General features: G+C 36.4%; 1 protein-coding gene across 1 annotated transcript in view; it reads right to left on the bottom strand.

The window, feature by feature from the left end:
* Positions 1-19,699, bottom strand: part of LUZP2 (leucine zipper protein 2) — a 445,330-nt gene that overhangs the window by 12,696 nt on the left and 412,935 nt on the right. The window contains exon 10 of the mRNA XM_060157750.1: positions 5,384-5,476. Coding sequence (XP_060013733.1) covers positions 5,384-5,476 — 93 coding nt within the window. The remainder of the gene's footprint in view (positions 1-5,383; positions 5,477-19,699) is intronic.

Below are 19,699 nucleotides of genomic sequence, written 5' to 3' on the forward strand. Positions count from 1 at the left end.
ATATACAAATATGCTCAAATTATTAACCATTAGGGAATTAACAATTAAGCCTGCATGAACTCTCAATTATTAGTTATTGGCTTTATTCAGGTCCCTATTTTATCTTACTTTTATTATTTAAAAAATTTTCTCATTTAGTAGTTTCTACATTTTTGAATTTCATAGAGCAGAAAAAGACATTTAAAAAAAAAGAAATGGGAATAAATTTGCCAACTATTAATTTTGTCAAGTAAGGGCACTAAAGTAAAAATTTAACTCAACAACTACCGTCTACTTTCTCTCTGTAAAAAACTAAGTAACACTGATTGATCTCTGATTAAAGAAAAAAGTCTTTTATAAAAAACCTGATGTCAATATTTCAAAACACACAAAATATAAATATGGAAAAATGATTGTATTAGGTTATCCAGGGAAACAGAACTAATAGAATATATACATAGATATTTAAGAGGAGATTTTTTTATGGGAATTTGCTCATGTGATTATGGAAGATGAGACATGCCATGATATGCCCTCTGTAAGCTGGAGAACCAGGAAAGCTGGTGGCATAATTCAGTCCAAATCCAAAGGTCTGCGAATCAGGGGAGCTGATGGTGTAACTCCCAACCCGAGGCCAAAGGCCTGAGAACGGGGGTGGGTGGCCTGCTGGTGTTAAGTCCCGGAGTTGGAAGGCCCCAGAAACAAGAGTTCTGATATCTGAGGGCAGAAGAAGGTATACATCCCAGCTCAAAGAGAGAGAGAATTTGTACTTCCTCAATCTTTTCATTCTATTTGGGCCTTCATGGGATTAGATGACACCTGCCATATTTATGAGGGAAGATCTTTTCTTAGTCAACTGATTCAAATGCTAATCTCTTCTGGAAACACCCTGTCAGACATACTCAAAAAAAATGTTTTACCAGCTCTCTGGGCATCCCTTAGCTCAGTCATTTTGACACATAAAGTTAATCATCACAAATCTACCTCTTATCAACTTGGCACATTTATGCATCTTTTAACCATACTCAATCTCCAAATAAAGACGATAAGACTATACTTCTGCCTAACATGATAAAACTATCCTTCCTACAACAGAAAATGCACCAATCCCTTTATCAGAAAAGGAGGTAAATTTATTTTGTTTTTTCTTTATGAAATTATGTTTTGATATTTTATTTGGATACTCGATTAAAGCAACCCAAACTGGAGCTTGAGTCTCCAGTTCGTTAGAGTCAAGTTGAAGCTATTTTCACATTGCTGTGTTGAAATGGAAGCAATGCATTTCATGCTATTTAACACAAATCAGAATATTTTGGGTGAATTTAGACAAGCTGAGTAACAGCAGTTCTCACAGATCCAAAGATCCTCCCACATTTTCCTGTAAGGTGGAGGAAGTCATCAGAATTATTCTCTTATTATTGGGGAATGCTAGAAAGGAACTATAGAGCTCTCCATGCTTAAGGTTAATTACACTCTGAGAACTATAGCTTGGGGAGATAATGGTCCACTAGCTCTCTCAAGGGAAGGCTTAGTTATGGATAAAATCACACATCAGCTTCCTGATCAATTTCACAGTCCTACATCAGTGCTTCTCTTATATATGGTTGCACAATAAACAAAGGGTTCTGGGATGGACCCCCCTCTACCTACTAGCAAAAGTCACATCATACTACCATTACAGAGCCTTATTTAGGCATTGATGTCTTTAAATGCAAATATAACAGAGTCTGAGAAGCAGAAACTATTACTAAACAACACTCTAAAGGGATTATATCTTATCTAAACCAATGTTTTTCAAATTAAGAATCACCTGGGTTGGGAAGAGTGTTGTCAAATCCACGTTAAAAAATGTTTACCCTTAGTCCTATTTATTTAGAACTTACTGAAGAATTTCTCAAAATCTTAATTTTTAAAAACTCCTCACATGATTTTAATAATCGTGTACATGTGAAACACATTTTTTAGTAAAACTGGCCTGCATATTAGAATCACCTGGAGAAGTTAAAAAATAAATACAACTAATGTCTAGACTCCACATACCAAGATGCTGAGTCAATTTTTCTTTTTTTTTAAATTTATTTTTATTGGATTATAGTTGCTTTACAATGTTGTGTTAGTTTCTACTGTAGAGCAAAGTGAATCAGCTATACGTATACATACATCCTCTCTTTTTTGGATTTCCTTCCCATTCAGGTCAGCACAGAGCACTGAGTATAGAGTTCCCTGTGCTATATGGTAGGTTCTCAATAGTTCTCTATTTTATACATAGTATTAATAGTTTATATATGTCAACCCCAATCTCCCAATTCATCCCAACCCCCTTCCCCCCTTGGTAACCATACGTTTGTTCTCTACGTCTGTGTCTTTATTTCTGCCTTGCAAATAAGATCATCTATATCATTTTTCTACATTCTACATATATGTGTTAACATACGATATTTGTTTTTCTCTTTCTGACTTAACTTCACTCTGTATGACATTCTCTAGGTCCATCCACGTCTCTACAAAGAACGTAATTTCGTTCCTTTTTATGGCTGAGTAATATTCCACTGTATATATGTACCACATTTTCCTTATCTGTTCCTCTCCTGATGGACATTTAAGTTGCTTCCATGTCCTGGCTATTGTAAACAGTGCTGCAATGAACACTGAGGTGCATGTGTCTTTTTGAATTATGGTTTTCTCTGGCTATATGCCCAGTAGTGGGATTGCTGGGTCATATGGTAGTTCTATTTTTCGTTTTTTTTGTTTTTTTTTTTTTAAGAAGATGTTGTGGGTAGGAGATTATTAATTAGTTTATTTTTGCTGTGTTGCGTCTTCATTTCTGTGCGAGGGCTTTCTCTAGTTGTGGCAAGCCGAGGCCACTCTTCATCACAGTGTGTGGGCCTCTCACTATCGCGGCCTCTCTTGTTGTGGAGCACAGGCTCCAGAGACGCAGGCTCAGTAGTTGTGGCTCACGGGCCTAGTTGCTCCGCGGCATGTGGGATCTTCCTGGACCAGGGCTCGAACCCGTGTCCCCTGCATTAGCAGGCGGATTCTCAACCACTGCGCCACCAGGGAAGCCCTATTTTTAGTTTTTTAAGGAACCTCTGTACTGTTCTCTATAGTGGCTGTATCAATTTACATTCCCACCAACAGTGCAAAAGGGTTCCTTTTTCTCCACACCCTCTCTAGCATTTACTGTTTGTAGATTTTTTGATGATGGCCATTCTAACCAGTGTGAGGTGATACCTCATTGTAGTTTCGATTTGCATTTCTCTAATTAGTGATGTTGGCATCCTTTCATGTGTTTGTTGGCAATCTGTATATCTTCTTTGGAGAAATGTCTATTTAGGTCTTCTGCCCATTTTTTGATTGGGTCATTTGTTTTTTTGATGTTGAGCTACATGAGCTGTTTGTATATTTTGGAGATTAATCCTTTGTCAGTTGCTTCGTTTGCAAATATTTTCTCCCATTCTGAGGGTTGTCTTTTCCTCTTGTTTATAGTTTCCTTTGCTGTGCAAAGGCTTTTAAGTTTAATTAGGTTCCATTTGTTTATTTTTGTTTTTATTTTCATTTCTCTAGGAGGAGGGTCAAAACAGATCTTGCTGTGATTTATGTCAAGGAGTGTTCTGTCTATGTTTTCCTCTAAGAGTTTTATAGTGTCTGGTCTTACATTTAGGTCTTTAATCCATTTTTAGTTTATTTTTGTGTGTGGTGTTAGGGAGTGTTCTAATTTCTTTCTTTTTGAGTCAGTTTTTCTGAGATTGGTCCTGGTCATCAGTATTTTATAAAAACCCTCCATGTGATACTACAGTGAGGACAGGGATAAGAACTACTGATGTAGAATTGGAAAACTGATGTTCACAGCAACCTCATTAATTCCTACTGCTTACACCTGGTTTATCTCATTCACTTATATTACTCTCTTGGCCTTTAAATGTAACTGAGTCTACAGGCTATAAATACTGAGCACTCTCTGCACTAGAAAGTGTAGCTGCTTGGAAGTAGAGATTTCAAAGACTAAAATCTAGGGAACTGAAATCAGGTTAGAGAGAGAGTGTTCATGCTGGTACAGGTGGAAGCTGCTTTTTGAAGGGACCCAGATTGGGGCCTCCACCAAGGTAGTAGATGCTTATGGGACTTACTGAAGGGAGAGGAGCAGCTAGTGACAAGGAAGGACAACAAAAGCCGAAAGAGAGTATAACAAACAAACAACAAAAAAAGAATTTATGCTTCTCTCTTTTTTTGCGATACGCGGGCCTCTCACTGTTGTGGCCTCTCCCGTTGCGGAGCACAGGCTCCGGACGCGCAGGCCCAGCGGCCATGGCTCACGGGCCCAGCCGCTCCACGGCATGTGGGATCTTCCCAGACGGGGCACGAACCCGCGTCCCCTGCACCAGCAGGTGGACTCTCAACCACTGAGCCACCAGGGAAGCCCCCTCTAGTTAGATGTTTTCTTGTCTCTGCACATTCACTCACACTGTCAGAGACCTATCTGTTCTTCAAACTACAGCAAAAATGTTCCTTCCTGCCCCAAACCTTCTTGACTTCTAACTTCCTTGGAAGTAAATTGCAGAATATTTTATTTCTACTTCTCACTAACCTTATATGCTAAATTGTATGGTTTTGGAACATGTTTCAATATACAAAGATGTGAAGGCCAAACTGTTGAGAAATTTATATTTCTAAATATATATAAATATATATATATATATATATTTCCTCAATAGAGGAAAGAGATAGACTTGTTTAACTTATGTTTCTATTCTGCCTTATTTCCTTTGCTATCACCTGATATCTTTTCCATCATGAAGAGTTTCAGCAGATACTTTCTATTTTGTCAACTAGATTGAAGCCTAGCTTTGAATCTATTAAATACAGCTGTTGTCATTTGCTGTTCCTCAAGCCCAGACATGATAGATCTGTTATCACATCAAAGTTCCAGAACTAAAATTTCATTTCACTTATTACAAGTGAAAGCACAGAGTACAAGTTCCATATTTCCTATTATCATTTGAAGGGTAAGAATCTCCCTTCCTCTAATGTAATGTCTCTATAATGCAGGGTTGATTTGCTTTTTGGGAAGAATATTATTGAATCACATTCTTTGTTTGGGATTCTGTTTGTTTGTGTTTGTTTTTAATATTTTAATAGCTTTCTGTCATGTGATTGTGGGAATGACCCCCTTACCCCTCTAGCAATTCAAGTTCATAGTACCCCTAATTGTCTGATTACATTTCCTAGTGGAACACCTACATGATTCATATCTATCTGCATTTTCAAATTTAAAAGTACACTGTTTAGATAGTAGATATTACATATAAATAGAAAGTTTCATGGTGGCATAAACTAGGGTTGTTAAAACGCTTATGTCCTTGTTTTCATGTTGAATGTTGTTAAAAACATTTTAAATAAATCTTACAATTTGAGTATCGCACTCAGGGGTACTCAGATATTCTTCCTTTGTAGTCTCAACTTGAGAGCTTTCATGGGCTTCAGAAGTGGTTTGTTGATCCTTGAGAGAGAAAGAGAGAGAACATTTAAAAAAGAGAGAAATAGATTCAACAGAGAGATCCTAGGACTATTGTAAAACATGATACAATGGCAACATCACACTCAAAGAAAAAGAATAAAATGAAAATTTATATATATCAGAGACCTTAAACACTGCACCTTAAATATTAACTGTGAAATTAAATAATTTCTATTCAATTTTATATTAGTGCTGTCCAATGGGATTATTTTCCCACTGGAAATATTTATTTCTTGCATAATAAGCTTTTATTTTAAGGATCCTGGTTCCTCAAAAACACAAGAATCCTATCGTTTCTCTTTATTTTAAACCCCAGTATATCTGGGAAATAATAAGCACACATCTTGTTTTTTAAATAGGAAATAAGATGTTTTCTAACATCTCACTGTAATTTACAAAAGAGAATTATATTCACTCCAATGCTTCACTAACCAAGTACTGTTTTATATCTCCAGAAACCCTAAATATTATTATAAATTTCTCTGTGCTACTTTCTACACAGAAATGCCAATGCACACGATCCAAGTTAGGTCTTTGGAACCTTCATTCTTGAAATTAAATACTGACTAGATTAAAAAGAGGCCTTAAATAGGTACATTAGTTCCAGTAGGGTGACTTGTCCAAGTTGTTTCTACAATGAGACACTTCTTATGGTTCACATTCCCAGTCTTCTGAAGCACCCTCTGGTTCTGCCCATTCCCAGCATTGTTACTTCTGTCTTCTCCTGGATAGTATGAGCTCCTGATGTTCTATCATTAAAACTCCTTCATTTAATTTGGTAAGGGTCAATGTTGATTGCTTGTAATCACAGAGACTTGAATGATACTGGGAGTCAATCAATAAAATAAAACTGACAGGGCTTCCTTGGTGGCACAGTGGTTGAGGGTCCGCCTGCCGATGCAGGGGACGCGGGTTCATGTCCTGGTCTGGGAGGATCCCGCATGCAGCGGAGTGGCTAGGCCCGTGAGCCATGGCCGCTGGGCCTGCGCGTCTGGAGCCTGTGCTCCGCAACGGGAGAGGCCACAACAGTGAGAGGGGCCCGCGTACCACAAAAAAATAAAAATAAAAAAATAAAACTGACAGTACAAAATAAGGGCTGAGATAGAGGTTTGCCATTGAAACCAACAGGAGGGAAACCTAACCCAGCTAGGTAAGCTGTAAAAAATAACACCAGGTTCACCAATGATGGAGATTACATTTTAGAGTAGGTATTCAATATTTTCCTTAAAATATAAATATGCCCATATTGATAAATGTTAATGTGTGCTTAATTATATTTTCTTATGCAAATATTGTGTATTTATGAAAATGCTCCCAGATTTTGGTGCTGAGACTTAGGTAAGAAATATGTGCAGAATAAAAGGTTTTATCTGTTTATCTATCATCTATCTATCTGTCTATCATCTATCTATTTTTGTAGGCCTTTGCTATTTTGGACAAAATATAAAAGGGACTTCATTTACAATTAAGTTCAGAAAGAGCAGGGGGAAAAGAATGACAGTGCAACTTTACTCATCCATAAGTTTCCCAAAGGCTACCCTTGTGCTCATATATTAAAAAACTGGGGTGCCTGGTTTGTCAATTTCTACATCTGTTTATGAAAGTTATCTCAACTCTGCTTCAGGAAAAAAGTACATATATTAATTACTTTTAACAACTGGAGGAAATTCTACATCACTTCACCAATGTGAGCAACAATGCATGAAAAGTTAAATTACTTTAAATACAAAACCTTAGTATTTAATTGCAGAACTGGTTGCATTAAGCGTAATACATGCAATCCTTAATGTAGGCATTTGCTATCAGTGAAATGGCTCCTTTTATTTTATTTTATTTTATTTTTTATTTATTTATTTTTGGCTGTGTTGGGTCTTCATTGCTGTGTGTGGGCTTTCGCTAGTTGTGGCGAGCGGGGGCTACTCTTCCTTGCAGTGTGCGGGCTTCGCCTTGTGGTGGCTTCTCTTGCTGCTGAGCACAGGCTCCAGGCACACGGGCTTCAGCAGTTGTGACTCTCAGGTTCTAGAGTAAAGGCTCAGTAGTTGCGGCACACAGGCTTAGCTGCTGCTCTACGGCATGTGGGATCTTCTCAGATCAGGACTTGAACCCATGTCCCCTGCATTGGCAGGCGGATTGTTAACCACTGCGCCACCAGGGAAGCCCCAATGGCTCCTTTTAGAAAGAAGCCTTATTGAGTCTGATGAATTAACAAAGAATGAGAACTGATTTTGGGAACGATAATATTTTGGAGTTAAAGAAATGTGAATTCTGGTTCTGGATTAGCACATAAATAAATAAGAGCCTTAGACAACGTATACAACTTTGAAGGGCCTCAGTTTTCTGCTGCCCTGCTAAATTAGGTCAAGAACACTTAAATTGCAGTATGTTTTTTGTCTTTTTTTTTATTTGTTTGTTTGTTGTTTAGGTAAAGGTAAAAAGGAGAGAGTTCTAAAACAAAACGAGGTTTGTGAGAATTAAAAATAGTACATGAACATGCTTCAAGGAGAAACTTTCAAAAGTGGAAAAATAAGTTATGTCAAGTAGTTGATGGATTTGACCTCCAGATTGAGGAGTTTAGACTCTATCCACTAAGGAACGGAGAATTTAGGTGGTATATAAACAATAATACTTAACACCTTGACAACCTTAGACAGAATTACTTATAGGGTTGGTGCTTGTTAACTTCAGTCATTGCCACACAGTTCAGTTAACTTTGTGTACCTACATACACACACATTTTTATATACTATAAAATAACACCTATGGAGATTGAGAAGAAAAAGTTTTCATGGGTATTTCTAAACTTAATTTCTAAATAACACAGTTGGTAATGAATTATGAAGTAAATGTAATGTAAATAATAGCAAATGTTGTTTATTCAAGAGGATTATTCTAAATTAATCATGAGAAATAGAATAGTGTTTCCAAAGTGTTTTGAATATGAATACTGCTCTACTAAACTGAATTACTAATTAGTTGACAAGTAATAAATGTCTATTAATATTTCAAAATGACACAAATCTTTGTTTATATCAGAAAGAATCATTTAACAATAATTTATTTTCTGAATAATTTCCAAAGAATAATCAGTAAATATGTTGCTTATGCCCTGTGGCATTGCTGACAACTTTCAAATCCTAGAATAAGTCAGGAACCTGATTATCACATATATGGATGTATGTGGCCCATATGCACAAGGATGACGATTTGAAAATGGGTTGGAAGAGTGCATGGATATGGTATGATTAAAATTTGGAAAAAGGAAGTTAATTTAGGTGAGAGTAAATGAGTAAAGTGACCCTTCAAAAGGGTCTGGAGCCTTGATCACATGCTTGCTGCAGTTCCCAATGGCTGCTAACACAGATGGAAGCTACAAATACCCTCAAACCTTATGAGGCTTTAAATATTATTCTACAAAACCACATTCCAATATGTGAAACTCTGAAGTCATTTTTAAGAAGGTAAAGTATGTGACACCAAAATATACCATTCTGCTCACATTTCTTCCTCTGACAGTAGCCTCAAGAAACCTCAGAAATCAGGCCTCCATAATGTCAGCTTCAAAGGTATGCCTGATAAAACTTTAAGCTCAATAACTTGTTGGGTAATCATTTGCTCCACAAACAGTCATTTATCACCTACTCTATCGGTTAGTGGAAGGCGTGAATGAGGAAGGAAGGAGGACATAAAAATGAACAAACAGGATCTCTGTCTTTACAGAATCTATTATTATGGTGGAATATAAAACAGATTTTTATCTAAATGTCACTTGTATGTTGGAAAAATTCAGAAATAAGGAGATACATGGATCAACTGCAGTGTATATCTACAAGGAAATAATGTATAAAATAATTCAAATGAATTTTGCAATGAATTTTAAAGAAATGCATTACATCACTCATAAAATGTTAACCAACTGTGTCACCTTCCCTGAACAACTTAATATCTCTGTTCTTTGGTTTATTCATATGAAAAATGAGGCTAATCCTGTATGATGGTGGATCCATGTCATGATACAACTTTCAGAACAAATAGAATTTATAATACCAAGACTAAACCCTAATGAACACTGTGGACTTTGGGTGATTAAGATGTATTAATGTAGGTTCATCAGCTGTAACAAATAAACCACTCTGGTGAGGGGTGTTAATAATGGAGGAGGCTGTGGGTGTTAGGAGAGGGTATATGTGGGGACTTATACTTTCTGCTTAAATTTGCTGTGAACCTAAAACTTCTCTGAAAAACAGTCTATTTAAAATGAAAAAAAAAATTATAGTATTGAATTATAACCTAAAAATCTAAAATAAATATCCATGAGTCCATGCTGATATAAATAAATGATTGAATCAATAAATAGAAGGACAAATAAATAGAAAGGACAAATTTTTTTTACAGAAGAATTCTCAGTAACATATTTGACACTCTCCTCTTCAGTAGGTAGAGAATAGGCTTCCCTTGAGTATAGGCTGAAATTAGTGATTCACTTCCAAAGAATAAGGTATGGAAAAGGACAAATGCTAGCATTGTGGAGAAATCTGGCAGGCACCATCTTAACCAAGTGATGAGGGTTAACATCACCAATAATGTCATATATCCCTGGTATGATGATAAGAACACCGTGCCTCTGTGGTATTATTCACAAAAATCCATAACCCCCGTCTAAGTACAAAAACACATCAGACAGACACACACTGGGGGACATTCTATAAAATATCTGACCACTAGTCCTCAAAAGTGTCAAGGACATGAAATACAAGGGATGAAAAACTGTCAGACAAGAGGAGACTGAGACATGATGACTGAATGCAATGTGTTGCCCTGAATTGGATCCTGAAACAGAACAAGATGTTAGTAGAAAAGCTGGTGAAACCCAAGTTAGGTCTGTAGTTTGGTAACAGTATTATACCATTGCCAGTTTCTTAGTTTTGATAAATACATCACAGCTATGTTTAGATGTTAACATTAAGGGATGTAAAGGATATACAGGAACTCTCTGTACTATTTTCTTAATGTTTTTCTAGGTTTACAGTTATTTCAAAAGAAAAAAAATATTTTAATGAGGATAATAAAAAGTCTTCCTTCTAGAGACCTGTGAGGATTAAATAAGTTCATATGGGTATAGCACAACTCAATAAAAATGCCAGCTACTATTAGTATTATTACTATTAACATTATTTGCTAAAATTGTCCATGACAAATATGCATTAATTTCATAATAAAATAATTAATATATTATTATAAATGATTATTGTTGGGTGACCTTATGTCTATGAGCATATAAATACGCCAAAGTATTGATACCATACATATGTTCAAAATAGGAGTTTATCTCAAAGCACAAGCAAATGGCTAAAAGTGAATAAAAACCTAGGAAATCAGGCATAGTCTTATTGAATGTTTTTTCACATATTTTAAAGTGGAAAATTAAAACATTTTATCTATTTTGTGCCAAAGAAATATTAAGCATGTGGAGAAGCTAGAGGAGGTCTGTTTTGAACATCGTGGCAGTAAAAACTTAATGAAACTAAGGTCACGTTTCTGATTGTCTCAGTAGTGACGTAATACAAGTTGGAATTTTACTGGGCCGTTGCTGGCCTTCAGCAGCATCAGCAGGAGGGATGAGGAAGAAGTGAGGGCTGACACTTCAGGGAGATACAGGGGCACCTTTTCAGTTGTGAAGAATGGCCCTAGGGCTTCCCTGGTGGCGCAGTGGTTGAGAGTCCGCCTGCCGATGAGGGGGACACGGGTTCGTGCCCCGGTCTGGGAAGATCCCACATGCCGCGGAGCGGCTGGGCCCGTGAGCCATGGCCGCTGAGCCTGTGCGTCCGGAGCCTGTGCTCCACAACGGGAGAGGCCGCAACAGTGAGAGGCCCGTGTACTGCAAAAAAAAAAAAAAAAAAATAGCTCTAGATGGGGGTCCAATGTTTATAATGTCAGATTTGTGTGACAATTTTAGGCATAGCTGGGTAACTGTGTAGGGAGGTTGGTAGGAAGGGGTTTACATCAGTCAGATGAAACAGTATTACTGGGAGCAGGTAATAATGAAAGTACCATTATCATTACACAGTCTTATTCAGGTCAGGGACTCAAGGAGACGTAGGGAATAGGAGGATATTGTTTTTTGCCTAAGTGAGAGACCTGGGAAACGTCCATCAGGATTTCTTAAATGCTCAGCAAAGCAGGTTGGCATTCATGGAAGGATCCCGATTCTAGTATTAATGGGAAACTGAATTCCTAATCTATGAAAATAAGGTGAATACCGGTTTTAGAAATGGTCAATTTTGTAGAGAGGGAGTAGGGAATGTTGCCCCTTGTGTCTTTATAAAGGCAACCAGGGAATGTCTCTGTTATCTACATCCATTGATACCATGGTGCCACAGGTGATATAGAGGATTCTCCTACATATGTTTTACCTGTATCAGGAATGATTCTGGACTAGATTAGAATCCAGTAGTAAATTTAGCCATGGAGAATGAGCAGTGGCAAAATTAAAGGTTCCCAGGGATTCAGTGGACTCACTAGCCACATTCTGTATTTTAATCAAGGTCTGGACAATAAGTATAAGGTTATTTTTTAAAAAAAAATTAAAAACTGTTTTGTAAAAACAAAAACAAAAACTATTTGGTGTGTCTCAGATAACTTAAATATGGCAGTTGTATCACCATCCATGAAAAGGACATTCATAGGCATTCACGGCTTTTATGTTTTTTTTTTTTTGCGGTACGCGGGCCTCTCACTGTTGTGGCCTCTCCCGTTGCGGAGCACAGGCTCCGGACACGCAGGCCCAGCGGCCATGGCTCACGGGCCCAGCCACTCCGCGGCATGTGGGATCTTCCAGGACCGGGGCACGAACCAGCGTCCCCTGCATCGGCAGGCAGACTCTCAACCACTGCGCCACCAGGGAAGCCCTTATGTTTTATTTAAAAATAAAATTAGAATATCTTACAAAGTCTATTGGAAACTAAATGACTGGAACCCCATGCTCACTTTTCAATTGATTCTAGTGTAACCTCAAATGGGATAACTAAGAAAAGTAGGAGGATGAATTAAGGCAAAGCTGTTTCCATCATGGGTACTGAAATTCATGGCATACTCATGACTAATGATGAAATATGAAAAGCACATGTGTCTAACATGAAAATTCACAGCCACTGCTGTCATTAAAATGAATATGTTTACTCTCCATGATAGAATTATTTTATGGATGTGAACAGCCTTAGAGACAGATATGGTTGCTCATGAACACATTGTAATTTGGCTAATGTGGGATCATTCTCTCCCAGATTCTTCATTTATTAATTTATTCATTTGTTTGTTCATTCATCTAACATTTGCTATTAGTCACAATGTATTATGATGAGCATTACAGGAACTCTAATAATGAAGATATGCCCCAGCACCCCCTTAGGAGTTTGCTGTTCTGAATTAAAACATCAACCATTATGTGACATTTAGTGGCATCATTAGTAAATTTCCAGAAGCATCAGTGATTTTAATTTTTTTTATATAATGGAAATATAGGCTCAGCTGATAATCTCTTACCTACCATAAGAAGCTAACACTAACTGAGCACTTGTGAGTGTGCTGTACATGAATTACCATATATCATATAAGAGGTTAGTATCCAAAATAAAGACCTCAAACAACTCAGTAGCAAGAAAACCCAACAATTCAATACAAAAAAAAAATGTTCAGAGATTCAAAGCAGACATTCCTCCAAAGAAGACATATTGATGGGCAACAGGCACACGAATCTGTTCAGCATAACTATAAGGGAAATGCAAATCAAAACCACAATAAGACATCACCTCACAAGTATTAGAAAGGCTATTAACAAAAAGCCAAGGAATGTTGGAGAGCACATGGGCAAAAGGGAACCTTCATACACTGTTGGTGGGAATATAAAGTGGTGCAGCCATTATGAAAAAGGTATGGAAATTCCTCAAAATATTAAGAGTAGAACTATCATATGTTGCAGTGATTCCACTTTTGGCTATTAATCCAAAAAAATTTTAAAACCCCACTAATTTGAAAAGATATATAGATATATACACCCCTATATTTGTTAACAGCATTATTTATTTATAATAGACAAGATATGGAAACTACCTAAGTGACCATTGACAGATGAATTGATAAAGAAAATGTGGTACATGTATAGTGGAATTTTATTTGGCCATAAGAAACAAATAAACTCTTGCCATTTGAAACAACATGGATGGACCTTGAGGACAATATACTAAGTGAAATAAGTCAGACAAAGAAAGAAAAATACCACATGATCTCTCTTATATGTGGAGTCTAAAAACAAAGAAGCAAACAAAATAAAAACAAACACGCTTATAGATACAGAGAACAGACTGGTGGTTGCCAGTGGAAGGGGGTGGGATAGGAGAACTGGGTATAGGAAGTTAATTGCAAGGTAACAAATGGTAACTAGATTTATGGTACTGATCACTTTGTAGTATATACACTACATACACTATATACAAAGTATTATGTTTACACCTGAAACTAATATGTTATATACTAATTTTACCTCAATTAACTAAAAGCAAACCAAAAAACCTCTGTTGCCAATGACCTAGTTTTGAGACCTAAGGTGGGTTACTAGCCTCCATGAGCCTTAGTTTTCTCACTTATAACACCAGAATGCTGTACCACCTCACAATGTTCATCTTTACTTTAACTGAGAAAACTTATGTAAAGCCCTTAGCAGTAAGTCAGTCACAGAATGAGTGCTCTATAAACTTTGTGTTGTGGTAACATAAGAAGCAGTGCATATTTAAATGTTCATCCATTTTTGTTAGCATATCTCTAAGATTCTAAGTCGTATGTTTTGAGAGAGCGGTTTGGTGCAGTAGACTTGGCATAAGAAACCTGGGTTCATGTTTAAGATCCTTTTCAAGTAAAATGGTTATAGTAAGATCTGCTCTACATATTGTGATGATCTAATAAAACATGGCAATAGCCATAAAAAACTTGCAAATTAAATTTCTCACTATCATCATTATTATTATTGAACAACTGGAAACATAAATTGGAATCCATGCAATAGCCTACAAAAGGGAAAAGTTTGCTCTTAGAGTATAATTGATGTGAATATCTTCCTAGGTTAGGTAGCTGCAAACACTCAGGAAATAGTCTTGCTTTCATAAAGAGGAGACCAAAGAGGGCCATAGATGCCATGGAAAAGCCTAACATCAGCACTCCAGGGGACTCAAAAACACTGTCTATGATCTCGCGAAATCCTGAATATCAATATGTTTCATACAGTAATGAAAAGCAAGGCTCCTACTTCTAATTTTCTTTGAAACATGTAAATCTAATTCACAGTGCACTGAGGGTAGATCAAGATGAAAAATAATTCTCTGCTCTTTCCTCAGTTCTGACACAAAGAATATAATCACTTTTAGCAAATATAAAGACAGTATGTTTCCTATTGCTTTTGGAAATTCTTTTGTGGGAATTCTTTTGATGAATGCTCAAATTATTTTCTGATTGTCAAACTCCATGTGGAATTGTGTGATAGACACTTCTGCAGACATGGACAACAACAATATCTTTTTATACCAAATAAGACTGAAAATAATAATATTTAGTTTATTCTTATAACAAGCTTTTGAAGAAAATGGTATAATTATTACCATGTTACGGGTGACGAGTTGGTCTAAAAAGTTGCATCTGTTACACAGCTGATTAGTGGCAGAGTACAAATTCAAATCCAGGCAATTTGCCTTTAATGTCTTTGTTCTTAAACACTAGAAATACTACTTGCTATAAATTCAGCATTTAAGTTTATTAGGCTCATTGCTTTATAATGTTAGCTCTATTTCACAAAAGACTAATCATAGTCTTTGGTTCAATTTCTCAACATCTCACAAATAATTGGCAAAAGCCAGGATTTACAATTGGCCTGTTGAATTCCAAATTCTGTGCTCTCACACACACGATTCTTGGCACTGGGTATCTGACATTTAGCCACAGATTGCAACACAGGTTTCCAGGACAGTGATGTTAAAGAGAGAAGCTAGCAAATTCAGGGTGCCCACCTAATAGAGCTTGTTAGTGCCTGAAAAGGACCATTGGAAAGAAGCATAAGCCTGCCTCTGAAAAAGCTTGTTTAGCTTCTCTCTACATGCACTATGATGCTATTTAGACAGAACAGATTAGAATGTAACCCTAGTTAGCTTTAGCACACTGCAAATTAGTAAATTCTAGGTGAGTTTAATCCTATAGTAAATTAAATTGGCTTGAATACACATAAATTTACTACCCTTCTTTAGAGTTTATTTTTAATTTTACTCTATCATTTTCAGTATAATGATTACTTTTATTTTGCTATATTTTGTTTAAAGCAGCACTTTGTTTCATTGGCTCTCCTGTTTTCTAACTTCATCTCTCTTAAGGAAGTCCTCCTCTGCCCACCAAGATTGGAAAACATTGCAGGACACTAACAGGAGTGTTACAGAGGGAATTTAGAAATTGGAGCGAGCGTGCACGTGAGAGGAGGCGGATAAGGTTTTCCAAGGCATTTGGGACAAAAGCCTTCTCCAGAGTCAGTAAGGACCTAATTTTCACTGGTAAACTGCAGGCCATGGGGTATATCACCGTTTTTGAACTCCCCTCCATAAATCAAAATTTATCCACACCTTCATTCATCGTCACCAACTTATCTCCCCACTCAGAAGTTGGTATGTCCCTACTCCTCTCCATGTCCAACTCTTCACCTTGTGATCATATTTATATGCCTTGATGCTTCTTCTGGAATTTTAAATCCTTATTACATATCTCTAACTTTTGTCTTCATTACCTTTTCTCATTCTTCCCTTTCTCTCTTACTAAAAAAGTACACAATCCCTTGTCATCCTACTAAGGAGCCCCCCATCCATTTGTCCACTCTCCTCTTCTCAGCTAAGTTCCTTAACAAAATTATCTAGTCTTCCTACCTTCACTTCTTCACAAATTCCTTCAAATTTCATGTCCTTCCCATTTCTCAAATCCACCCCCACCTCCTTTCCCACTGCTACTGTCTCATGGCTCTTACCAAGAATATTATTCTCCCAATAATTTTGTTTGCTTCTATTAGCTTGTCCTCCAAATCTTTCTCTCTGTTACTACTGGAATTATCTTCTTAAAATTGTAACCTCATCAGGTTTCCCTTGTTAAAAATCTTCTAGTAGATTCCCAGTTACTGAAAGATATATAATTAAATGAATGAATAATTTCCAGAGAGGAAAAAAGTTGTCAACAAAATGATCATAGCAAGTTAATTAAATTCCATATAGATGTCCTTTTCTTCTGCAAGAGTTATAAGGAAATATCTCTTATAGATAGTTTTTCCTTTTTTTTTTTAGGATTAAGGTTTTAGTGCATCTAAAGAGACAAAAGAAAGGTTAGATGAGAATATCTAGTGTTAAAGAAAAAAATGTCCCTTGGATTGATAATCAATGGAGGGGATCTGTCTTACTTATGAACAGCCAACTGGTGATGAGTTGTTGGGTTGAAGTCACCACAAAAGTCATTACTATTTGATGAGCATTCAAGAAATTGTAATGAAAATATAGGAAAAGAAAATGGAACAAGTCATCCGTTGGTTCTTCTACCATTTCTGCCGCGGAACCCAGCCACTCAGGCAGCCAGAGGAGTGGCAGTGGTCCAGCCACCCAGCACACGAAGGTCCCCAGTGCATCCAGCAGGAGCCCTCTTCACCAGGAAGCCCAACAGGAAGGTCTGGTCTGTCAAAGGGAGTGGTGATCAAGCATCGCAAGAGGAGAGTGTTGATGGTGTCATTTAACCTTCTAATGCAAAAGTGTAGATGCAGCCAAAAAAGGTGGCTGGAACGGATGAATCGTCACCAAAAAAAAGTGCAAAAAAAAGGTGAAGAGGCTCAAGTGGCTAATCACGATAATAAAGAATATTTAGCTGCAGAAAACGGAGAAACTAAATAGGAGAGTCCATCTCCTCTGATGAAGCAGGGAGAAAGACGCCAAGTCTGATTAACAGCATGTATACCACCATATCATGTCAGTGGTTCCTGTCTCCCTTCTTGTACAATCCAAGAGAATATTTTTATCAATTATTTTTTAAATGCAAGTTTTTTAGTAGCTCTAGAAACATTTTTAAGAAGGAGGGAATCTCACCTTATCACATTTTTTTTAAGTGTAAATGCTTTGTTTTTAAGAGGTGAAATTATTTGCTGGTGGTGTTGGTGGTGGTGATGTTTTTATTTGTTTGTTTTGGTACAACCAGAAAAGAGCAGCATATTGAATACGGGAGGTTTTGATTGTCTTGAGTATTAGTTTAACATCCATAGGTGGGGCAGTAGTTTTTATATCCTATAATACTCAGCATACTAAATGACAATTTGGAGTCACAGTTGTGCATTGAATATGTTTTGAACATTTTAAATTACTTCTATTCTCATGTTCTTTAGTATAGTTGTTTCCTAAAGAAAACTGCTCTTTGATCTTGGCTCTTCCTGTCAGACTTACATGTACTCTGTAACATCTTTGGTAGTGGTAGTCCAATTTCCCTAGTAACTTTGTTAATGTGCTATGAAAGATTGAAAATTTGAGTCTGTAGTGTATAGTATATTAAACTGTAAATTAGTGAGAGTTACGATATAACAGTGTATCAACATTTGAAGATATTGGTACTTGATATACTCTTAAGAAAAATTTGCATACACATTTCAGGCCAGAAAGTCACTGGAATAACTGTTTAAAAAAGGATTACAACTACATGCCTTTTAAAATTTTGTTACAAACATTAAGAAATGTGTATAACCGTTAAAATCTCAATTATAAAAGAAAAAAAAGGAAAATGGAAACTGGTGGTCACTCTTAACAAAAGATATTCAGTAGTGTTTTCTCTGAATATCAATATGTCTTCCTAGACTTATGTAAATTAACATTTCTACCAAAAATGTTTTATTCTCATTTTATTTTAATTTCAGAAGGATTAAATGAATTATATCATTTGCTAACATGTCTTTAAAAGAAGTTCATAGAGGTATCCAACTAATCAATTTCTATAAGTAATATTCTTATTATACATGTACCAAGGATGAAGAATAAATGAAAATCTGGTTTCAGACCATTCCAGCGTGCAAATATGCACACCAATAATAGAAAGAAAGCATCAAAGGGCCCTTGTTGCTTCAATTTTTATATTTACTACATTAAATATATATCATAATTTACAACGTTAGCTGAAAATATTTACATGCATATATAATATGTATGTTTATATAGTAACATGTGAAATATTATATAATTTTAACTTAGACTTAACTTCCTTGCCACATATATGCCACATCTGATGGGAAGTAATTAAGCAAGCAATTATGACCTCCTAGGACCAAAAATGAAACCCAAACAAAATTTCTTAGATGTAATGTTATATTTTATACAGATGTTTTAGACTCGTGTTTTCATCTTTATTCTCACAATAATCCTGGACATACAAAGATATAAAACATATATTTTTAGCATGGAAAGAACACAAACTGGTTGGTGTTATAGATAACTAAATGATTAGCTAAGGACAGAGAGCTGATAGAGAAACAGATCTGTCTAAAATTGAAAACCTTTAGGCTCGTTGGGAAATCTCTTCTAGAAGCAGGAAAGTGGAGGAAAAGGGCAGCCTTACTTCTTCGATTCCTTTCCTACTCCTAGAGTAAGGATTTTAATAGTTTCCAACTTTGGCTGTAAATATAAATAATCTGGGAGCTTTAAATAATCCCCCAAACTAGCCTGTACTACTTCTGCTGAATTATATTAAAATGTAAGTATTGACATCAGATGTAAATGATGCTTCCAATGATTAAAAAAAATGCAGCCTAGGTTGAGACCCTTTGGTCTATGATGATTTCAAGTGCACTGTTTTGAGAGTCCTTAGAAATTACTTTGCAACAGATTTTTGGCAGAAACAGTGAAATACAAATCCACCTTGCTCTAAACCTCCAGGAACCAAGCAGAATGCAATTTTCACTTGGATGCCTTCAAGCTCCTGAATAGGGCCACTGTTGCCTGCTGCCCTAAAATGACTTTGGCATTTCTACCAAACTGGAAAAAAAAAAAAAATTAGCAAATCATCCTTGTCCAATTAAGTTGATGCCATGGTTGTGACCTTTACCAATGTCAACTGCAGCTAAATCCAAGGCAGTGAGTTGCATGGAAAGAAAAACAAAGATAGAAGATGGTG

The sequence above is a fragment of the Lagenorhynchus albirostris genome, chromosome 9 (assembly GCF_949774975.1).
Source record: "Lagenorhynchus albirostris chromosome 9, mLagAlb1.1, whole genome shotgun sequence".
In the NCBI taxonomy this organism is placed as follows: domain Eukaryota; kingdom Metazoa; phylum Chordata; class Mammalia; order Artiodactyla; family Delphinidae; genus Lagenorhynchus; species Lagenorhynchus albirostris.